Genomic DNA, 20,152 nt, shown 5'->3' with positions numbered 1-20,152 from the left:
CATAGAAATGTAAGGATGCATCAGGGATGCTCTGACCTACATTACCTTTGTAAATTGTAAAGAGGGTGGCTCCTAAGACTGAGCCTTGTGGTACACCATTGACTGTTAAATAACTGAAGGAAATACCATTATGTTGAACACATTCATAAAAAAAACAAACTCAAAATTCATCAAAACTTTTAGTACACACTTTAAAATTTAAGTTTAGTGTTTTCTTGTGGATACATCAACACATTAAGATGCTGCACATTAAAGCACTAATTTTACAATTGGACAGTGGTTTATGAGACACAATGATACATTTATCTATTCTCTGAGTAAATATATTCTTTGTATCATTTTTGTCAGTTCAGGAAATCTTTCAGATTGTACTACCTTAATTGAAATATTTTCTTAACACTGAATATTTGTTGTTAATTACCAGCTTTATTCAGAAGAGAAATGTTTCACAGCATATACCATTACTCAAAGCTCAAATGTCATGTAGACAAAAATTTGGGACATTTACAGTCATAGTTGTGCGACTGTTGGCCTGGAAAGAAAGTGAAATGTTATTTATCCTTTTTGCTAAGAGATTTCACAAAACTGCTTTGTAAAGATTCAAGGTTGAATGAGCCATTTATACAACCACTCTGCTAACTATTAACTAACACTGTTAAAGGGGACAAAAACACTCAGGTTATTAGCATTAACTTTGTGTATTTAAGTCTTTTTTTTTTATTGCGGACAAAAAGCAAATAGACTAACATAATCCCTACATGTTACTTCAAGGGTATAGGTCTAAATATTGGCTTTTAATGATTTTGTGCATGTTTCCTGTGACACTCAGGCACATTGTTTGCCCTGGCTACATACATTTCATAAACAGCTATCCTGTTTAGTGTTGGATCAGAACCTGCTCCTTTTATTCATCTTTATATCATGTTTGTAGGGGGATGAGGCTTTTTAAGATCTGAACGTATTCTCAAATATTTTATTTGTTGAAATACAATTGAACCAAATCTTATGTATACTTGCTGTATACAACAACTTCAGCACCAGAGTACAATCCTACTTTATTATTCTAATATGTATTTTTAAAGGACATTCTTAAAAAAAGAGTTTGCAGCTTGTTGGTGTTGCTATTTGAACACGTACTGCCCTGTAACTATTTTTAAAGCCATGCGTTTGGAAATAAGTTGTGTGCATTTTGCAATCGGCATCTGAAAAACAAGATGTGCGTCAGGGGTGGAGATTGTTTGCCAAAAACTCTCGATAAATTTAGCATCAACGCTTCACTCTGCCTCCTTGTTTTGTAGGTTTGCTAAGAACCTGTCGCCGGACAAGATCAACCTGAGCACGTTGAAGGGGGAGGGCCAGCTCACCAACCTGGAGCTGGATGAGGAGGTCCTCCAGAGTCTCTTGGACCTGCCCACCTGGCTGGCCATCAACCGGGTGTTCTGCAACAAGGCTACCATCAGGGTGAGGGTCACTATGGCTAGCCTGTGTCCTGGCAGCTGACGGAAATCTTTTCAGAAGATTGACTATTTTAACCCCACAGCATTGATTAAATACTAATTTCTTCCAGGTGTGTTTCAAATATTGTGCCAAATGGGTTTTAAATGGTATTATTTTGGGGATTTAGGTAAAATAAAAGTTTTGTTGCCCTCTGTGCACATCGGACATTATGCAAGTGCTGCAAGGGGACAAGTCACAGATGTTGGTGACTCTTTCTCTACAAATACACCCTTTGGCATCATCTCCTGGCCTGCTGCGGTTGTCAGCCAAGTCTAAGAGCAGTTTTTGACACACCCTGGAAAACTGAAGTATAATTTGCTTCATGACACACTTTTATTCAGACCAAGGTCCATTTTCCACCTTTTCCTTTCATCTTCCACCTTACTTTTCCTCTGCTTATAAATCCTCAGTATTTCTTTTAGTTATTGCTGATTTTAATCCACTTGTATTGTGAATTTGTTCAATAAGTAACGGAACAAACTTTAAGTTGTATGTCCTTGATTGATATTGTTTTAATTATGTTTCTCTTATATTTGCCGTCATTGACGGTGTATCCTGTAACGATCACATCATTTATAATCCATTTGTGTGGTGCAACAGATTTCTTAGTGCTGGGTGAATCTGGTGCGTTGAAAGTCTTTTCCTCTCTGGATACGTCTCCTTTAGTTTTTGGGTTTTAATCTTGAGTTGGAATGAAAATCCAAAATGTTTGTCACTTCCTTGTTAGAAGTGACATACACTTGTTCTTTTCTCCTGTCTTCCCGTTACAAAATAAGAAAATGCTGACCCCTTTAGGCTAAAATACTCTTTTTCATCCTGGTGGAGTAGAGTTTGCCAAGTCATATATGTTGGTTTTTACAGCTTTATATAGTGTTGTAAATAGTTCTTTGATGGCTCAGTGACTAACGGGAACTAGCACCATTTCTTGGCATCTTCAGTGGCTTCTATGACAGGTGGGGGAAATCATATGTCTTAATCAATGCATTAAACACTGAGCATTTCTTGATTTGTATTTCCTTGAAGAACAAGTTGCTCTGTGGAAATAAAAGTTGGCAAAGATCACTGTTTTACTGTATAATTTCACACCGACTTTAATTAGAAAGCTTTGTGTCCAGGAGTAATGCAGCTCTGCAGCTCAGTCGACCTGCCTGTCGGCCCAGGCACCATTGGTTTAGTTGATTTTTCTTTTCTACCCTCTCCTGCTTGTTTTAACTTTGTTTTTAGCAGCCTAATCCTAAACCCTTTTCTTTTTTTCACTGATAGATACCATGGACAAAACTGAAGACTCACCCAATCTCTTTGGTAAGTCGTTTGTTAAATGATCAGAAGTGTAACTTTTAATATAGATTTGGGTGCGTTTAGTTTGCAGAAATCCTCTTTAATTAAAAAGGTCTTAAAAAAGTGTAGCCAGTATTCATGTCTTGAAACTGTGTCAAGGGAGATGGATAAAAAAAAAAAAAAAATCCAAAATAGCAGAAAGAACTCCTGCACATTGTTGAATTTAAACTAAATCTTGCTGCTGAACCAAAAAGGAAAATCTGTTTCAAATAAAGCTTTTACAACTTGATTGACGGCTCTTCAACACACTTTCTGCTCTCTCTATGAAGAGCAGGGAGCAAGATTCTTTGTGCAACATTGTTGGAGGATTCAAATGGAGCAACACGATTGCACACAAGTGTGCTAATCTTTTGGAAGGAACTTAAGTTGAGGTTTGGTTTATTTGTCATATGTAAAATCAACGCAAGGTCAACAGTACAATGAAATGCTCAGGACGAGAACCATCTCGACACGCCAAAAACAAAACAAAGCAACAACAGCAAATATCAAAGCATGCAGCAAAAATACAAAAACAAGGCACCAAAAGTGAAAAAGATATAAGTCTACAGCAGTATGGTACTGTTAGTGGCGTGGTCTTAGCAGGTCCCGTCAGCAGCTTGATGACAATAAGGACCACAGAAGCTGCCTCCCAGACTGCCCTCCAGAACTGGGTCTGGCAGACGGAGAACATCCAGGGTTTCCCCGCAGAACCGAACAGGTCCATAGAGTACGGTCTGTGCAGGCAGATGGAGAATCCTGTTAGCAGCGTTAGCAGGTCTCGCTAGCAAGTCCCGTCAGCAGCTTGACGGTAATAACGACCGCAGCAGACGCCCTTCCAGACAGTCTACAGAACCGGGTATGGCGGACGGAGAAAATCCAAAGTTTTTGTATAGTTTGTTCCGTGCAGGCAGATGGAGGATCATGGAGATGGCCGCCATGACAGCCTGAGTGGGGGACGGGAACTGAACCACGATGGCAAGGCAGCGACACACAAAACTCCGCAAGTGTGTCGCGTTCCAAAAAGGCATGAAGTTGTAGCTAAAAAAAAAAAAACTACTTTGAAAATGTATTTCTTGAAACGGAGGAAGAGAGGAGCTCGTGCACAATGCTGAACTTGCGATAACGATTTATAGCTGCTGCATCAGAAAGTTTTTACAATTTGACTTTTCAGCAATCCTTCACTGTAGCACACCCACTTCTCTAACACATTGTCTGTAGCGGCTCCGTGCCTTATTGTCCACTTTGTTGTTGCTGTAATAAAATCTCTTGCTGTTAATCATCAGTATCACCAGCAAGATAAGTTGACTGCGGTAGCTGTTGAACATTGTGAAGCTTTGGAGGTTCACCCTTTATACTGTCGCAGTGGTGGGAGCTGCACTAAAATGTTAGTTGATTATTAAATTGGACCGATACATGGTGCATTAATTGGTTAGTCCTGTTTAAAAGGACCCCTGGGTTCATTCATTCTCTTATTTTCGTTGTGATAGCTTTCATGTTTTGCTCAAATGTTTTTTATCTATTTACCATGGCTGCCAGTTTCTCCCTCGTGGCTGCCACATCAGCGCACAGGGCGCAGGTGTCTGGTTATCAGCTGCCTGCCAGCCTGATCCCAGTCCCCAGATAGATGTTTTTCCCGGCAGCCACACAACCAGCAGTCACGCATGCTGCTTCTATAATGCTCATCTGAACCTGAATGTTTAGTTTAGTCATTGAGTCTCATCTGTAGGTTCAGCAAAACGTGACTGGAGCCCAAAATAACACAGTATTGATTGCTGCATTGGCTTTAAACTCAAAGTATAAATGTAAAGCGATGAGTCTATCTGCAGGCGCACCAATAAAAGGCTTATTATGTCAAGACTTGTATAAAAATAGTAACAGCATAATGAAAGTGCCAGGGATCTCTCTCTATTCACAGTCTACCACTAAAAAATGCATCAGAAAAAAAAAGCCAAAATTTTCAAATTCATTTTTTTTTCTCAAGGTTGTTGTTAAAAGGTAATCGTGTTAAAGGTATTACAAAGAAATGCCAAAAAATAAAAGGAATTCTGCTTCAGATTAAATAATGAGTAAAACGTTTTTTTTTTTTAGTTTTTTACATTCACACTACTGTTTACATTTGCCCTACTGTTTATACTCACACTGCTGCTTATATTACACTACCGCTGATATATAAATATATATTTTTACTAGTCTTATTGCATATGTCACTTTACCCACACCAATATCAAGGACTTCATCCATACACTGTGTACATTCACTTCATATGCTGCTTTGCCACTCACTACAAATATCAATGTCAGGACCTTCATTTAATTTCATTTTATTTTATAGATATACTTTTTAAAAATATTTTTATACCGCTATAGTACAATTTAAGACAGTATCATGCTTTTATTATTTCATTTTATGCTTATGTTTAATAAATGTTTTAATGTTAAATGGTTATTGTTGCACCGGGGTCTGAGAGAAATGTAATTTCAATCCTGTGTATGTCCTGTACATATTGCAGCTTTTGACAATAAAGTGACTTTGACTTTGACTAAAGTGCTATGGATTTTAGTTGTTAACCTATATTTGTTCTTTCAGTCTCTGGATAAAGTAATAATGGAGATGAGCACGTGCGATGAGCCCCGTCCACCCAATGGTCCGTCTCCCATAGCAACAGCATCAGGACAAAGGTGCGCTTTTGGTGATTTACTCTTAAAATCAGACATAGAAGAAGCAAAACTTTTTTCTTTTTTTTTTTAAATGCTCTATATTTGTCCTTTTTACAGTGAATATGGCTTTGCTGAAAAGGTGGTGGAGGGGATTACGCTCTCCATCAACTCCATCATCATCAAGATCAGCGCCAAGGCCTTTAACGCCTCCTTTGAGCTCTCCCAGCTGCAGGTCTACAGCGTCAACACCAGCTGGAGCATCAGTGATCTGCGCTTCACTCGCATCCAGGATCCTCAGAGGGGGGAGGTCCGTGTTGGTTGTTTTGAAATTAAAAAGGTTTGCTTCAGTGGCCTTGCTCTTTTCAGTTCATCGCTTTGTTTACTTTAGATCCTGACGTTTAAAGAAATCAGCTGGCAGATGATCCGTATTGAGGCTGACGCCATCCAAAGCACCGAGCACGAGATGTTGAGCGCGCCCATCCGCCTCATCACCAACCAGTCAAAGATCAGAGTCACTCTGAAGAGACGGGTTAGAAAGACACACACAGAGCATACGAGTAGGAGCACACACTCGCTCTTTGATGGACCAGGCTCAAAATCACACTCCTTTAAATGATAGCTTCTTGTTTGCTGTCTGACAATGATCCCTGTGTGCCGCCTCACAGGCTGCAGGACCAGCAACACTGCTTCATCAAATGTTTTTTACAACAAATCTGACGAGCACTGAGCTGCAGATTGATCATCAGTAGCACTAAAAGATGTTTAAGTGTAGTTTATGAAAATGGTTAGCCCCAATTCTCATTAAAACATATTTTATAAGATGAACACACTTACTCTGTGCAGTTAGTTCAGCTTGTAAAAACAATTTGTGTATCATGCCGCACCTGTATTGTCTGGAACAATTTTATTAAACGTTCTCCGCAATCAGAAACGACCCAGAAATATTTTATCTAATGTTATCAGTTGCAACATCCACCTACACGTTTCATATTTATGCGAACTTCCTGGTACAGATAAAGGACTGTAACGTGGTGGCTTCGAAGCTGATTCTTATCCTGGATGACCTGCTGTGGGTGCTGACGGACTCCCAGCTAAAAGCAATGGTGCAGTATGCGAAGTCGCTCAGCGAGGCCATGGAGAAGTCTGCGCAGCAGAGGAAGAGCATGGCAGCAGACGAACAGGTGAAGGACAACTTTATAAACACAGAGCTTTTTTCCCCACTCCTGTTAGACGTTGATTTCTCCATCTTTTTGTCTGCCATACTACCCCCTCCACCCATTTTTGACTTTTCCTCCTCTGTCTACCATTGCTGATTTCTCTCCATGAGCCACAGTCTGATCATTTATCTTTAAGTTTGCACGTTCTTAACGTTGTATACTTTTTATCTGCTGATGTTATCTCTGTCTTGTTGCTTTAGCCATTTTCTAGTTTCTATTTTTTTGTTATTCTGTCACACAACATGTACATTCATGGTCAGTATGGTTACAGTAATGTGGTCCCAACACGCCATCTGGTGGAAGCATTGAGCACTGCAATACTCATATTAGTTCACATTTTGTAGTTTTTTTCAATATAAAAACCTGAAGAGCTCGGCCACTGCCATCCAGCGATGCTTATGATAAAACATGGGTGCTAAAAATTTTATCCGTGTTCAACAGGTTTCATCGCCGCCTCCTTCAGCCCAAGAGGTGCGCACCCAGCAGACGTCCACAGCCACCGACCAGAGTGCAACCATAGCCAAGTTGTTCAGTGCCTACGATGTGTGCGAGACCTCCCACCACCTCCAGATTACACACCTCGACCTGCATATCTGTGACGACATCCATGCTAAGGACAAAGGTAGCGTAGACCTAGACCATAGACCTGATGTCTTCCATTTCAGCTTTGACTGAAACCACAGAGATAAGTGGTTTTTATTTAAAGTTTTAAGGTAAAATTAGTTTGAGGCATTGTTTTTTTTTTGTTTGTTTTTTTGCAGTTACCAATAAGAGGATAACAGGTGGAGCAATGCAGCTTTCTTTCAGCTCTATCACTCTGGACTACTACCCGTTCCACAAAGCAGGTGTGAACATCTGCCCTCGACTATAATCTACCGAAACTCTTGTTCTTGCCTTTCAAAAAGTATAATGACAAGTAATTACCTCTGCTCCTGTAGGTGACAGCTGTGTCCACTGGATGCACTACAGTGAGGCCACCAAAACCAGAGAGAGCTGGGCGAAAAATCTACTTGACGAGTTCAAATCCAACGTAGAGATGTTAAAGGATGCAGTTCGAGACCGACAAGGCCCAGGTGCTGGACACAGCTCTCCACATCATGGTAAACAAACACGCGAACGCACAGTACAGATCGTTAGATTGTTTTAGGTGTGGGTTTTTGTTGTCCCTCCCGGTACCGACAGCACATCATCCCCTGTGGGTTCTCTGTCCTCCAGTGTCCTTTAAGGACGATGTGTATGAGCCTCTAGGAAGTCAGGAGAAAGCAGATGGAGAAGTAGGGCTTAGGGGGGCAGATGGAGGACTCCTAGAGTTGAACTCTCACACACAACCTCTACCTCAGTGCTGCTGGTGCCTAGAATCAGGTACTAGAGTGTGTGTGCGCACAGCTGGGTGCGGTGATGCACAAGTTTTTTCTAGGCTCTCAAGTTTCTCTTTGGAGATGGAAAAAGCTTTCAGATTGTCATTTTATTGTTTTAATTATTCTGGTTTCCTATCTTTTCATGTCTCTGTCCTCTGCAGGAAAGATCAACACAACCTCCTCCAGCGCTTCATTCAGTCCACCTCCTCCTCAAACTCCAAAGACCCACCTTATGTCCAGCTCGTTTGTTCTCAGAATGGCTGACATCAGTATTTACCAGGTCACTACAATAATGAGTGCACAACTTTTCATATGTGAAATCCACAAGTTTGCACACATGTTCTTTATTCCCTTTGATTTCCTTTTTGTTTGTCAGGTGTCGACAGCAGATCAGCATCGGTCTACCCCAAAGACCATGGTCTCCTGCAACAAAAAGTCCCTGTACCTTCCTCCAGAGATGCCGGCTATTCATGTTGAGCTCACAGAATACTACTTTCCTGATGAAAAAGATGACCCCAGTATGACCGCTTTAATATTTGAGCTACTTTTACTGTATTGCCTGCATTTTAGAAAATATAATTATTTGTTTTTGCTAATAGTGACTGCTGAGTCAGCATTCACACTATTGATTTCCAATTTTTTATTCTGGCAAATGTTTTTTTTTGCAATTCATTCAGGAGATAAGTACTATGACCTTTAGTATTTGTAACTTTTATACCTTTCAATATATTTTGTTTTAAAAATATTTTCTCTCTAAAAACACATTGAATCTTCATTTCCTTCAAAAACATTTTGTTTGAAATCTGCTTATATGCTCTATTTTTGTCTTCTTATGCTACTTTTAGTTAGTTTTGCTATGTTTAGTTAGTTTTTCTACTTTTAGCTTTTAGCTTGCCCTTTGCTAATTTTAACTTGTCCTTACTGTTCTGCTACTTTTAGCTTTTATTTATTGATCTGCTACCTATGTTAACCTTTTGTTGCTCTTAGCTTTTAGTAACTGTTCTGTTTCTTTTAGCTTTTATTTACTGATCTGCAACCTATGTTAGCCTTTTGCTACTGTTAGCTTTTAGTTATTGTTCTGTTACCTTTAGCTTTTATTTACTGACCTGCTACCTATGTTAGCCTTTTGTTGTTGTTAGCTTTTAGTTACTGTTCTGCTACTTTTAGCTATTATTTACTGATCTGCTACCCATGTTAGCCTTTTGCTGCTTTTAGTTACTGTTCTGCTACTTTTAGCTAACCTTTTGTTTAGCTACTTTTGTCTAATATTTTGCTAATTTTTTTGTTAGCGAATGTTTTGCTCATTTTAACTTTTAGCTAGAGTTCTGCTTTTTTAGCAACTCTGTTTCAGCTTCTGCAGATGTCGTTCAGCGTTCAGCGCCTCTAATTGGCTTCACCACATTTTCTAAAACGGGCTTCTTAAATTGGCTGCGATTCTCAGTTCCTCTTCTTCTGGATCTGTTCAGCTCATTCATCCACTAGTTGGAGACTCACTGATTTGTGTGGCTACGAGAAAATAGATTTGTTTGAAATAATCCAAAAACTCTTGAGAAATTATTTACTTATTTTTCACATTTATTTTGTTTGGAAACAAAGTTTCTAATTTCTCTTCAATTTGTTTCTGACATTCAACACCACTTCGACCGTCGTCCCTTCCCTCCTCCCTCTCCTGCAGTTCCCTGTCCCAACCTGTACGCCCAGCTCAACGCCCTGCAGCTGGTTCTGGATCCTCGCAGCTTGGTGTGGCTCAACCTGTTTGCCCTCGACCTCAGGCAGAGTCTGGAGCAGTTCATGGAGATCTACAAGCTCAACGACTCACAGAAACCTGACGAGCATGTTGACATCAAGGTCGATGGGCTGATGCTTAAAGTAAGGAGGATCGCAGAAGCCTGAGCTGTTTTCAGGATTTTTAAGGCTTAAATGTATTTACATTTATTTGTGCTTGTTTGGTTTCTAGGTGGTGGTTCCCACCGATCAGGACGCCTCCTGCCCCGATGACCTGCCTCGCGCCATCTCCATACAGACTTCAGAAATGATCGCCACTAACAGCCGACACCCTGCCAACTGCACTCGCTCCCACCTCGAGTCCCTGCTGCAGGCCTTTGAAGAGGAGCCATTCTTCTCTTCATCATTCTCCTCCTTCCCTCGCTCCTCTTCCTCTGTGCCCGTCCTCCATCCAGTCTTCCAGCAGCACGCTCATGAACAAGACACAAAGATGCACGACGTCTACCGGGGGCTGGTGGTGCCAACGATAAGCACCAACGCCCTCAAGACGCCTGCTGCTTCAGACTTCTGGGCGCTGCACTTCTCCCAGTTTTGGGTGGACTACGAAGGCACCCGTGGAGGTAAAGGGCGTCCGCAGCCGTTTGTAGACTCCTTCCCTCTCACTGTGTGGGCTTGTCAGCCTGCGAAACTCGTCCAGCTTCAGGAGAAGCTGAGGGAATCTTCTGGATGTGGGTTGTCCCGAAGCGCGTCAGCAGAGGCGTTCGCACGCTTGCAGAGAAAGCGATTGTTAAAGGAATTTTACAGCACAGACAGCGCACCAGCATCCTCTCACTGCAGCTTATCAACACTGCCACCCAGCAATGGACTCCATAACCCCATCTCACTGGACAGTCGGCCCTCTTCGTCCTCTTTGCCATCGAGTAAAGATGCAGATGTGCACATACTAGTGCATGTGCAGAAACACTTGAGCGCTCAGGTATTTTGTCGTCTTTGTTTGATACTATGTGCAAAAGTGTCAAATAGTTTGTACCAGCTCAACCAAGTGTCCCGCGCTTAAATTAGTTTTTCTGGTGGAAGCAAAATCTACAGATTTGAGCAATGGGTAAATTATTGGGGACCACCATGCATTCATTTACCATTAATGTGATGTGAACTGCAATGTGTACCCCCACAAAAGTTATATCGAAACGACCGGCTCAATCGAGATGCGTGCTTTTACTTTTATTTGCAATCGGAGTTACCATGGCGACGTGTTTTGTTAACAAAGGTGCCATTTTTCCCCATTGGAAACGAATGAGAACGCTCCTCACACTAACTGCTGCTGTGAAGTCACATGACTTAGTGTAGATGTCCCTGAAGTAAACAGAAATTCACAAAGTAATCATGAGATAAATGTCTAGAACTGATGAACGATTGGAGCCATTTTGATTCAAGATGGCTGCCATAGCTACCTCAGCAAACACAAAATTGACTTTAACTCGGTCATTCTTTGAGTTATTGAGTTGAAATTTAGTATGGTTGTAGCTGAGAGCAAGTTGTTAGACATTCCTAATGCAAATGATATATCAAAGATGGTTGCCTTAGCTAAAAGGAAAAAATATAACTTGGCAGTTTTTAGAGCGATTCAGCTGAAATTTGATATACTGGTAGCCGAGAGCAAACCCCAACACAGAGTACTGTCAAATCAACAATTTAAATCAGCAGCAGCCTGGCAGTCCCCGTCAAAGTTTCTCCAGGAACTTTCTAGTTTAATTAATACTTGTAATTTTATTCGATTCGTCACATTTAAAACCGTGTTTTGTAGTTTTAAAAGATTCCATAGAAATGTTGAATAGCAATTAGTTTGCTTAAGGTGACAGACATGTACCTGGTCTTTGACTTTGGCCAGTTTTCCTTGTTTATGTAGGATTTTAAATAGAAGGAGGCGAATTTAGAATTTATCTGTATTAAACGTTAAATGTTACTCAACTTAAATGACCTCAGACGACCTCGCTTTTTAAAATATTTGGCGTGCATTTGTTTTCAGGTGAGCCATCGGCAGTATGTGTTTCTGATGCTTCTTCAGCGCAGCCTCAAAGCCCTGCAGCAGACACTGCAGCAGGATCTGGAGGCGATGGCCTCTAAGAGAGAGCGCAAAGACACTTCCCACCGCGCTGCCGACCACCAGCCCTTTACGTTCTGCCTGGGCCTTCTGCTCAAAAGTGCAGAGGTTTCCCTCCTTTTGAAGCCTGTAGCCGAATCCGAGGGTGCAGAATCTCCTGCAAGATCGGAGCTGTCCCCCTCAGAGAGCAGAGGAACCCTGGAGCCTGCAAACGAAGCAGGGGAGGAGTCGGAGAAGGGCTGTGAAGGAGGAGCAGCTAAGCAGTCTTGCACTGTAGATCAGCTGTTATGCAGCGTAGGCCCGGAGAACGGAGCCACGCAGTGTCCTGCTCCACTTGTCCCATCCTCCAACTCTGCTACTCATCCCGACTCGAACCAAAAACACTCAGAGAAGAGGACTCCTATTAAAAATCCTTTGAGGGCGAGTTCAGTTGGAGGCGGCGAGGCTACGGATAATGGGTTGGCTGCAGGCGATGAAGTTGGGTTGGACTCCAAAACCCAAGTGAATGACCCCCTGTCTGACCCACTTAGCAGCAAAGACTTCAGTGACAAAGACAAGATGCCAGCACTGAAGATGCCTCAGTCAGTCTCCAGGTACTTACGTGCTTTTAAATTCTCCCCCGCTAAAATAATTTTACTTCCAGTACCTTACAAACGTCCAGCCTTACAGTGGGGATACAACGTTACTATGCTTCTGTGTGATGTTTTCTAGAAACTTCAGGTTTATATAAGATTTCTTTCTATTTTATTGAAACCGAGTTAATGATTTGCTTTTTATTAACTTTTATGGCAGCTTCTAAACTTTTATTAAAACTAAACTTTAATATAAAACAGTCCTGGGAACAAAACTACTTGAAAACGAAGAAGCTTCTTTATCAAGGCTTCCTTTAATTATAGATATGTTTTAATGTTAATTTGTTGAAACGTTTGAAAGTAGAGGCTCGTGGGAGCAAAGGTTTTCAAAGTGGGAGGCAAACATCCTTCAGGGGCTCCAATTTTAGAAGCGACTTGGTGAATTAAAATAAAAAAACAAAATATGTGAATATTTACAAAAGGAAATAACCTAGAGGAACTCTAATTGGTAATAAGATGGAAACTGATATCTGCTTTGGGGCTAATCCTTGTTTGCTTCTTCACCGTTTGTTTTTTCCAATAATTTAGTCAAAAACATCCAGGAATTAAAAATAAACAGTCTGAACTTTTAACCTTCTGTCTTTGAAAACTCCAGTGCTTTGCTTTAAATATGTTTAAATTAATGTTGTAGTCAATAAACTAATAAACAAATGTATATTTTAAAAGTTATAAAGAATATTGTTCATTTTATTTTGTTTCAATCATTAGTATTTATGTTTTGAGTAATTTTCTGACTATTACACCGTCAGTCACCTAATTGTTGCTGCGACTGTTGACATCTATAAATACTGATGAGATTAGCGAACATAATTTATCTTACAGAAAAGTCCTGGAAAAAATAAATAAAATAGAATAAAATAAATAAATATGAATAATAAAAAAATATAAATAAATATGATTATTTAATATATTAGATTTTATTTATTTTATTATAAATAATAAAATTATATATATATAATACAATAAAATAAAATAATTATAAATAATAAAAAATATAAATAAATATTTATTATATTTTATTAATTTAATATTATATTTTATTTTATATATATAATAAAATAATAATATAAGTAATAATATAAATAATTATCTAATATATTTTATTATACATAATAAAAATTTAAATATATATTTATATAGTTCATCAGTAAAGCAATTAATCTGATTATTTGTCATGGAGGGTTGATCAATTTTTACACATTTTAACTTTACGGAACTTTAATTCTGTTATTCGTCAGTAATTAACATTATAGTGATATACAACATTTAAAGTGACATTTTATACACTAAATGATATCTATTAAAATCTGTACAATATTCAAAGATAATATTACTGCAAGTATAAAACTTAGTCACATATCTGTTTTTAGATATTCCTGACCTGAACAGCATTTTTCAGACTGTTCTACATGTCAGATTTTTTCCTGAACATGATTCATGATGATATTCATGAGTGTTTCAGTTTGAGGTCTCCTCCTCTGATTAAACATGACTCATCATATAAATGTTAGCTGGCCTCAGGCTTGCTGTGTCATTGCGTGCATTTTCTTACCCATCGTCCGCACAAAGTCTTATTTGTGAACTCAACTCTATTTTCTGCCTCTTGACTTCCACTTTGACCCATGTGAGGTGTGTGCGTGTTTTCTCTCTACCAAGGAAAGGAAGTTTGTCTGTGGTTTCTGATCTCCTCAGCTCTTCAAACTCCAGCAGATCCAGCTCCCTTTATTCCATGTCTAACATGTAAGACACTGGATCTGTGGCTAGATGTTCTAAGGCTGGCTTACACCTGCAGCGTGATGCGAGGAGCTTCCTGAGTTTCTTTCCAGCTCCTTCAAAGATTTAGAGCGTCTACACTGGCTGCAAGGCCTCATGGGTCATTTGGACCCAAAGGTAGCGCCAGTAGCAATGAAACCATCTTGACGTTGTGTTACCGTATTTTTCAGATTATAAGGCTCACTGTGTTTTTTTATTTTATTTAGAAAATTAAACCGTTTTAAGTGCGCCTTCTAGTCTGAAAAATACAGTACGGGTGCTACAAAGGCAGTGCCATGTAAAAAAAATATAAACGTTCACAGAAGAGATTTGCTGCAGCAACAAGGTTGGAGCTTTAAACGCATCACACTGCTGTTGTGAAGCCAGTTTAAAGTGCGTGTACAGGTACTGTCTTTGTTCTTGTTGGGTAAACTGGTGCAAATTTGTGGTTGAATTTACAGCGAGCTTGAATGTGCATGTGTGCATGACACCCTGTTTTAGTCTAGTATCAGTATGTGTTCGAGTAATCTTTATTTCTGTGTTTTGTTTTGACCTGTGGTGGTTTTGTTAAAGGTGAAACAAGTAGCTCTTTATTTCTGCCTTGTGCTCCGTTTCTTATAAATGACTTTGATTTAGTGGGTTTTGTTTGATTTCTTCTGTTACTGGGATCGTTACTTTACCTTAAACAAACTTACAACAACAGACAGAAGACATATTTAATTCATGACTTCTCAAGATGGCTCTGGCAGTTCTGAAAGTGCCAGACCCAGTCGGCTAATAGAATTTATATCCAATTCAATCAAATGGGAACACTGGACTGATTTTATTTTTTTATTATTAACCTGTCTACACTGCTGTGAGTCAACAGATCATGCCACTCAAAAGTAGCAATTCAGACCAATTTAACGTTGCGCCTTGCATTTCTTCCTGACACGTCTTAATTTTTTTTTTCTTCCAGTGGTCGTTTGATGCGTGACCGCTCCCAGTCCAGTTTCTCTGTGTCCTACAAAAACATGAAGAAGAGCCCATCCCTCCAGTCCCTGGACAACATCTCCATCGACAGCTACCTGCTGGAGGATGGAGACGCCTACAGCTTGTTGGAAAGAGGTGAAGAAAATGCACATGGTTGCTTTCAAACAAATCCCTGTTGTTATAATTTTTTTAAATTTCAAATCAACCATTTTTTTATTTATTTTTAACCTTTGACTGCAAGAAAAAAAAAAAAAAAACAGGGACAGCTGATGCACTTGCATACAGCTATACTGAACAGGAGGTGGAAGCATTGTGCTGGTTTTTCTTCAAGCGGTGTTGAAGTTTGGTGTTTTGAAGCTGGATTTACTTTGCTTCACTTGTCTGGTTATACTTTTCAGATGATGTGTCCATCTCAGGCTTCAAGGATACCATCAGTGAGCAGAGCGCCACGGAAAGCGCCACAGAGGCGGTAACTGGTCAGGAGCAGGAGGGAGGCGCTTCCTCCGACAGCGTCAGCGCTACGTCCCAGAGCATTGATGAGCCTACCAAAGATCTAGTGAGAAACTTGAAATGTCTTCCAGAAAAACAACAACAACCTGAAAATAAACTTTAAAAATGTTTCCAGTAGACTGAGCTATGCTTTTCTTGTGTTAATGTTTATTAAGCATTCTCTCTATTGTGATCTATTTTTCTTCCGTACATTTTAACGGCATCTTTCTTGTTCCACAATTTTTGTGCAATTTCAACAAATCATAAAACAAAATGTTCAGCTCGTTCAGGACAATCCTGATATAACTTTTGGTATTGGTCCAACTTTAGCTTGTTGAAATATTTCACCTTTTCTGACACTTTTTTTCCTCATAGAAAATGAATTTAGCTCATTTTGCATCCTTGATATCTTTAGATCCTTTCACACTTTGTTATGGTTCAGCTTTTTTAAGCTTCCTTGTGCAAATTTAAACTTTTTTCCAGATACCTTCAGCTGTTTTTTTCCAGCTGTTTTGCGCTCCTTTTAGATTTTCTGCTAACTACAAAATTTTTGTGCTTCTTATAACTTTTTTCTACTGATTTCAGCTTATGCTCCTTTCAGCTTATTTCTGCGTTTCAGCTTTTTCTACTATTTCAGCTACTATTTAGCTGTTTTTATGCTAATTTTAGCTTCTTTTATTTTGCTAATTCCACATTTTATACTCATTTCAACTTATTTCAGCCTAATTCAGCAAAAATCTGCTCTCTCCACTTCCTTCTGGTAATTTAAACTTCTTTTAGAAATTTGTAGCTGCTTTTCAGCTGTTTATTTTTTGTTGTTGTTGTTGATGCTAATTAAAACTTTTTTCAGATAATATCCACTTTTTAGTGCTCATGTCTGCTTCTTTCAGTCTAACTGGGCAAACATATTTTTTCTGCTTTCTTCTGCTAATTTAAGCATGTTCTACCTTTTCAGCTACGTTTTAAATTTTTTTTTTTTTTGCATTTTAACATTTTTCAGCTAATTTCAGCTGTTTTCTGATAAATTCAATTTATTTTTTGGCAATTTCTGCTACTTTCAGCCTAATCAACTAATTATTTTTGCTAATTTCAGCTCCTTTCAGGTTTTTCTGCCATTTCAGCTACTTTTTAGCTGTTATGTGCTAAATGTAGCTTTTTCAACTAATTCCACTTTTTATTTTATTTTTTGCTCATTTCAACTCCTTCCACTTCTTCCTGGTAGTTTAAGCTTCTTTCTGCCTTTTCAGCTACTTTTCAGCTTATTTTTGCTAATTTCAGCTTCTTCTTTTTTTTAAGCTAATTTCCTAATTTTTGTGTTCTTTCTGCTTTCTTCTAACTTAGGCTTGTTCTTCAACTTCAGCTACATTTCTGCATGTTTTAGCTGATTTCAGCTGTTTTTCAGCAAGTTCTTCAGCAATGAGCATTCACACTGCATTTTAGCAGGAAATGCAATTCCTCTAGTTTTGTTGTAGCTCCGGTATCATTAAAAATGAGACTACACTAAAACTACCAACATGTGACTCAAAAACAAGACTTTCCAACAGTAAAGTGTGTATGCCATTAAACGAAGACGCCAATTGTCTTCCATTTCCCCCCAGGTGTCTGTGCTGATGCTGAAGGTGCAGTCGGTGTGTGCGAGCATGGAGGTGGTGGGCGAGAGCATGGCTGTGGCGCTGGAGGTGGGCCAGATCACACCCAGCCAGCTGGGCAACGTCAGCCTGCGACAATACTTGAGCAATCGCAGCCTTGGTATGAAATACCCGTTCCTTTTTCTGTTCTTTTACGACTGTGCACGAAACGCAAAGCTTTACAGGTTGCACGTTTTATATAGTTTATTATAGATTTTTTTCACTTTGTCTAGTTTGTACTCACATTTTTTATGTGGTCGTTAATGTTTGTGTCTATTTCTGCTTTTGATAAAATGTGCTCATGACTGTTCAAATAATCCATCAATCAACTTCATTTCTATAGCACATTTTAAAAACCGCAGGGGTAGCCAAAGTGCTGTACAATAAGACACAAAATAGATTAAGGCAATGAAAACGTACAAAGCATACAAAAAGAGACATAAAAACATACACATACCAATTTCATGGCAGGTGTGTTGAGATGCCATAAAAGATGAGATCACATGTTAAAAGCCAAAGAATAAAAGTGTGTTTTTAAAAGAGATTTAAAAACAGGAAGAGAGGAGGCCTGTCTGACACTCAAGGGTAAGTTGTTCCATAACCTGGGAGCAGCAACAGCAAAAGCTCTGTCACCTCTGAGCTTCAGCCTAGATTTAGGGACTGTCAGCAGCAACCGATCAGCTGATCTTAGGGATCGGGGTGGGCAGTAACGCTGAAGCAGCTCAGACAGATACCGTGGGGCAAGGTTGTTCAGGTATTTAAAAACAAATAGCAAAAGCTTAAAATTAATTCTGTAGTGCACAGGGAGCCAGTGAAGGGACGCAAGGATGGGAGTAATATGTTTGCGCCTATGGGCCTGAGTTAACAGGTGAGCAGCAGGGTTCTGCACAAGCTGCAAACAGGCAAGAGAGGTACGGTTAATGCCTGCATACTGTGCATTACAGTAGTCGAGATGAGCTGTGATAAAAGCATGGATTGATTTCTCCAAGTCAGATCTTGCCAAGATTGGTTTCACTTTTGCTGTTTGGCGAAGTTGATAAAAACTTTCCTGAACAACACTGCTGATCTGTTTTTCAAATTTAAAATCGGACTCAAACGTCACCCCCAGATTGGTGCCACAGTACCTGAGATAAAATGACAGTGAGCCAAGATCTACACTGGGAGAGGGACAGCAACTCTATCCAAACATTATAACTTCAGTCTTGTTCTCATTTAGTCTAAGGAAGTTAAGAGAAAACCATGCTTTAATATCATTAAGGCAGTGTGTAAGTTGCTGGAATGTGTTGTTTTGTGCCAAGGGAAAATGGATCTGGCAGTCATCAGCATAGAAGTGAAATGAAATGCCATGTTTCCTAAAAACCGAGCCGAGGGGGAGTAGGTAAAGAGCAAATAAAAGAGGGCCAAGGATTGAGCCCTGGGGGACACCATATGGAAGAGTGGCTGTGGAAGACATAAAATTGTCAATTTTTACACAGAAACTTCTATTAGTTAAATAGCACCGAAACCAATCGAGGGCGACACCACTGATGCTCATCGAAATAATTCACACGAGTCAAAAACTCTTCAGTCTGCTTTCAGTTGGGAACTTGTGGATTAGGTGAAACAAAACAAACCAAAGTAGACTTCTGCAAAAATAGGCAAAAACAATCAAACGGAAACTTCAAAGGTGAAAGTGACAGAACAGTAGTTGAGTTTTGAGCACAAGCAGAGCAGCGATCGAAGGAAGTGAGGTTTTGAGGTGAGGTCAAGTAAGGTTTGAAGTTTCTACTTCATTCGAAGCCCTCACGACAAAATGTTTTTTTTGACAGATTTAGAGACAAACGGCAACATCAGAGCGTTCCAGTTTAACTTCTCATAATGAACTCGGCAAGAGCAGGAAGCTGCCACACGATGAAGAAGAGAATTATTTAAGTCCGTTTCTGCCACATTTCAGGGCTTTGGTAAAAATCACATTTCAAATAGTTTTTTTATGATTGTTTATAGGCATAACTTTGACTCTTAAAGGTTCTTAGGCAAAGCAAGACATTTCCTGTTCTACACTTTAGTTTGATACAGTTACAAAAACATTTTTATCTTTAAGAGCAGGTTACGAGTCATGTATTCACCCTCCATAACTCCCCACAGGTATGCTGAGTTCAGTACCAAAGCCTGCTCAGAGCAGCCAAGGTAACTGCTGGTGTACACGAAGCTTAACTTGCACGACTGTCTCTTTGCACCAGCGTGTCTCTGCTTATATAGCCGTGCATGGTGTGTGTGTTTTCTGTCAGCTCTCGTCTCCACTCTCAGGATTCCTCTCGACAGCATGCTCTGCAGATGCAGTGTGTAGAAACGCACGAAGCGTGTGCGTTCGCTCCCTTTTCAGCAGAGAAGGGTGATTTTGAGATCTCTCTTCTTCACTGTGTGTGTGTGTGTGTGTGTGTAGCACTTACTGAAGGATAAATTTGACTTTAATGGAGTGAGTGGTCTCATTATTTGCAACATTAAGCCCCCGACCTGTAAGTACATGCTTGCCACCTCTGAATTAACTTGTACTTTTGCACAGGCAGATTTAACCCCTAATCCTCCCGTTCTCCTCTTCATCTAAGTCAGCGCCCTCGTTTAGCCCCGCCCACCTCATCTCTCCACTGCAGCAGACTTTGCAGTTTCAGTCCAGTGATTCAGGCAATGAGAGAAACCCACCCCCCAATCTTCCTCCCCCTCCTCCTATCTTACATCCCTTCTCTCCTTCCATCTTTTCTCTTCACTTTCCCCCAAGCTCCTACTCCATCTTCCTTCTAATCCTCTGTCATTCACCCCACCTTTCCTTG

At 39.8% G+C, this 20,152-nt stretch overlaps 1 protein-coding gene across 2 annotated transcripts in view; it reads left to right on the top strand.

Moving 5' to 3' along the window:
- uhrf1bp1l (UHRF1 binding protein 1-like) overlaps window positions 1–20,152 on the top strand; it is a 38,255-nt gene that overhangs the window by 12,020 nt on the left and 6,083 nt on the right. Inside the window, exons 2-20 of one of the 2 annotated variants that reach the window (XM_037696048.1) lie at window positions 1,299–1,461; window positions 2,761–2,799; window positions 5,401–5,492; window positions 5,589–5,778; window positions 5,860–6,000; window positions 6,485–6,652; window positions 7,130–7,310; window positions 7,450–7,533; window positions 7,627–7,788; window positions 8,208–8,326; window positions 8,423–8,564; window positions 9,722–9,915; window positions 10,004–10,747; window positions 11,798–12,465; window positions 14,161–14,244; window positions 15,215–15,363; window positions 15,627–15,784; window positions 17,316–17,466; window positions 19,470–19,511. In XM_037696048.1, coding sequence (XP_037551976.1) covers window positions 1,299–1,461; window positions 2,761–2,799; window positions 5,401–5,492; window positions 5,589–5,778; window positions 5,860–6,000; window positions 6,485–6,652; window positions 7,130–7,310; window positions 7,450–7,533; window positions 7,627–7,788; window positions 8,208–8,326; window positions 8,423–8,564; window positions 9,722–9,915; window positions 10,004–10,747; window positions 11,798–12,465; window positions 14,161–14,244; window positions 15,215–15,363; window positions 15,627–15,784; window positions 17,316–17,466; window positions 19,470–19,511 — 3,671 coding nt within the window. The remainder of the gene's footprint in view (window positions 1–1,298; window positions 1,462–2,760; window positions 2,800–5,400; window positions 5,493–5,588; window positions 5,779–5,859; window positions 6,001–6,484; window positions 6,653–7,129; window positions 7,311–7,449; window positions 7,534–7,626; window positions 7,789–8,207; window positions 8,327–8,422; window positions 8,565–9,721; window positions 9,916–10,003; window positions 10,748–11,797; window positions 12,466–14,160; window positions 14,245–15,214; window positions 15,364–15,626; window positions 15,785–17,315; window positions 17,467–19,469; window positions 19,512–20,152) is intronic. The other variant, XM_037696047.1, reaches the window with a different exon arrangement.

Source organism: Nematolebias whitei, chromosome 22, assembly GCF_014905685.2.
Source record: "Nematolebias whitei isolate Nwh7 chromosome 22, NemWhi1, whole genome shotgun sequence".
NCBI classification, from domain to species: Eukaryota; Metazoa; Chordata; class Actinopteri; order Cyprinodontiformes; family Rivulidae; genus Nematolebias; species Nematolebias whitei.
This window is presented reverse-complemented; position numbering and strand designations above follow the sequence as displayed.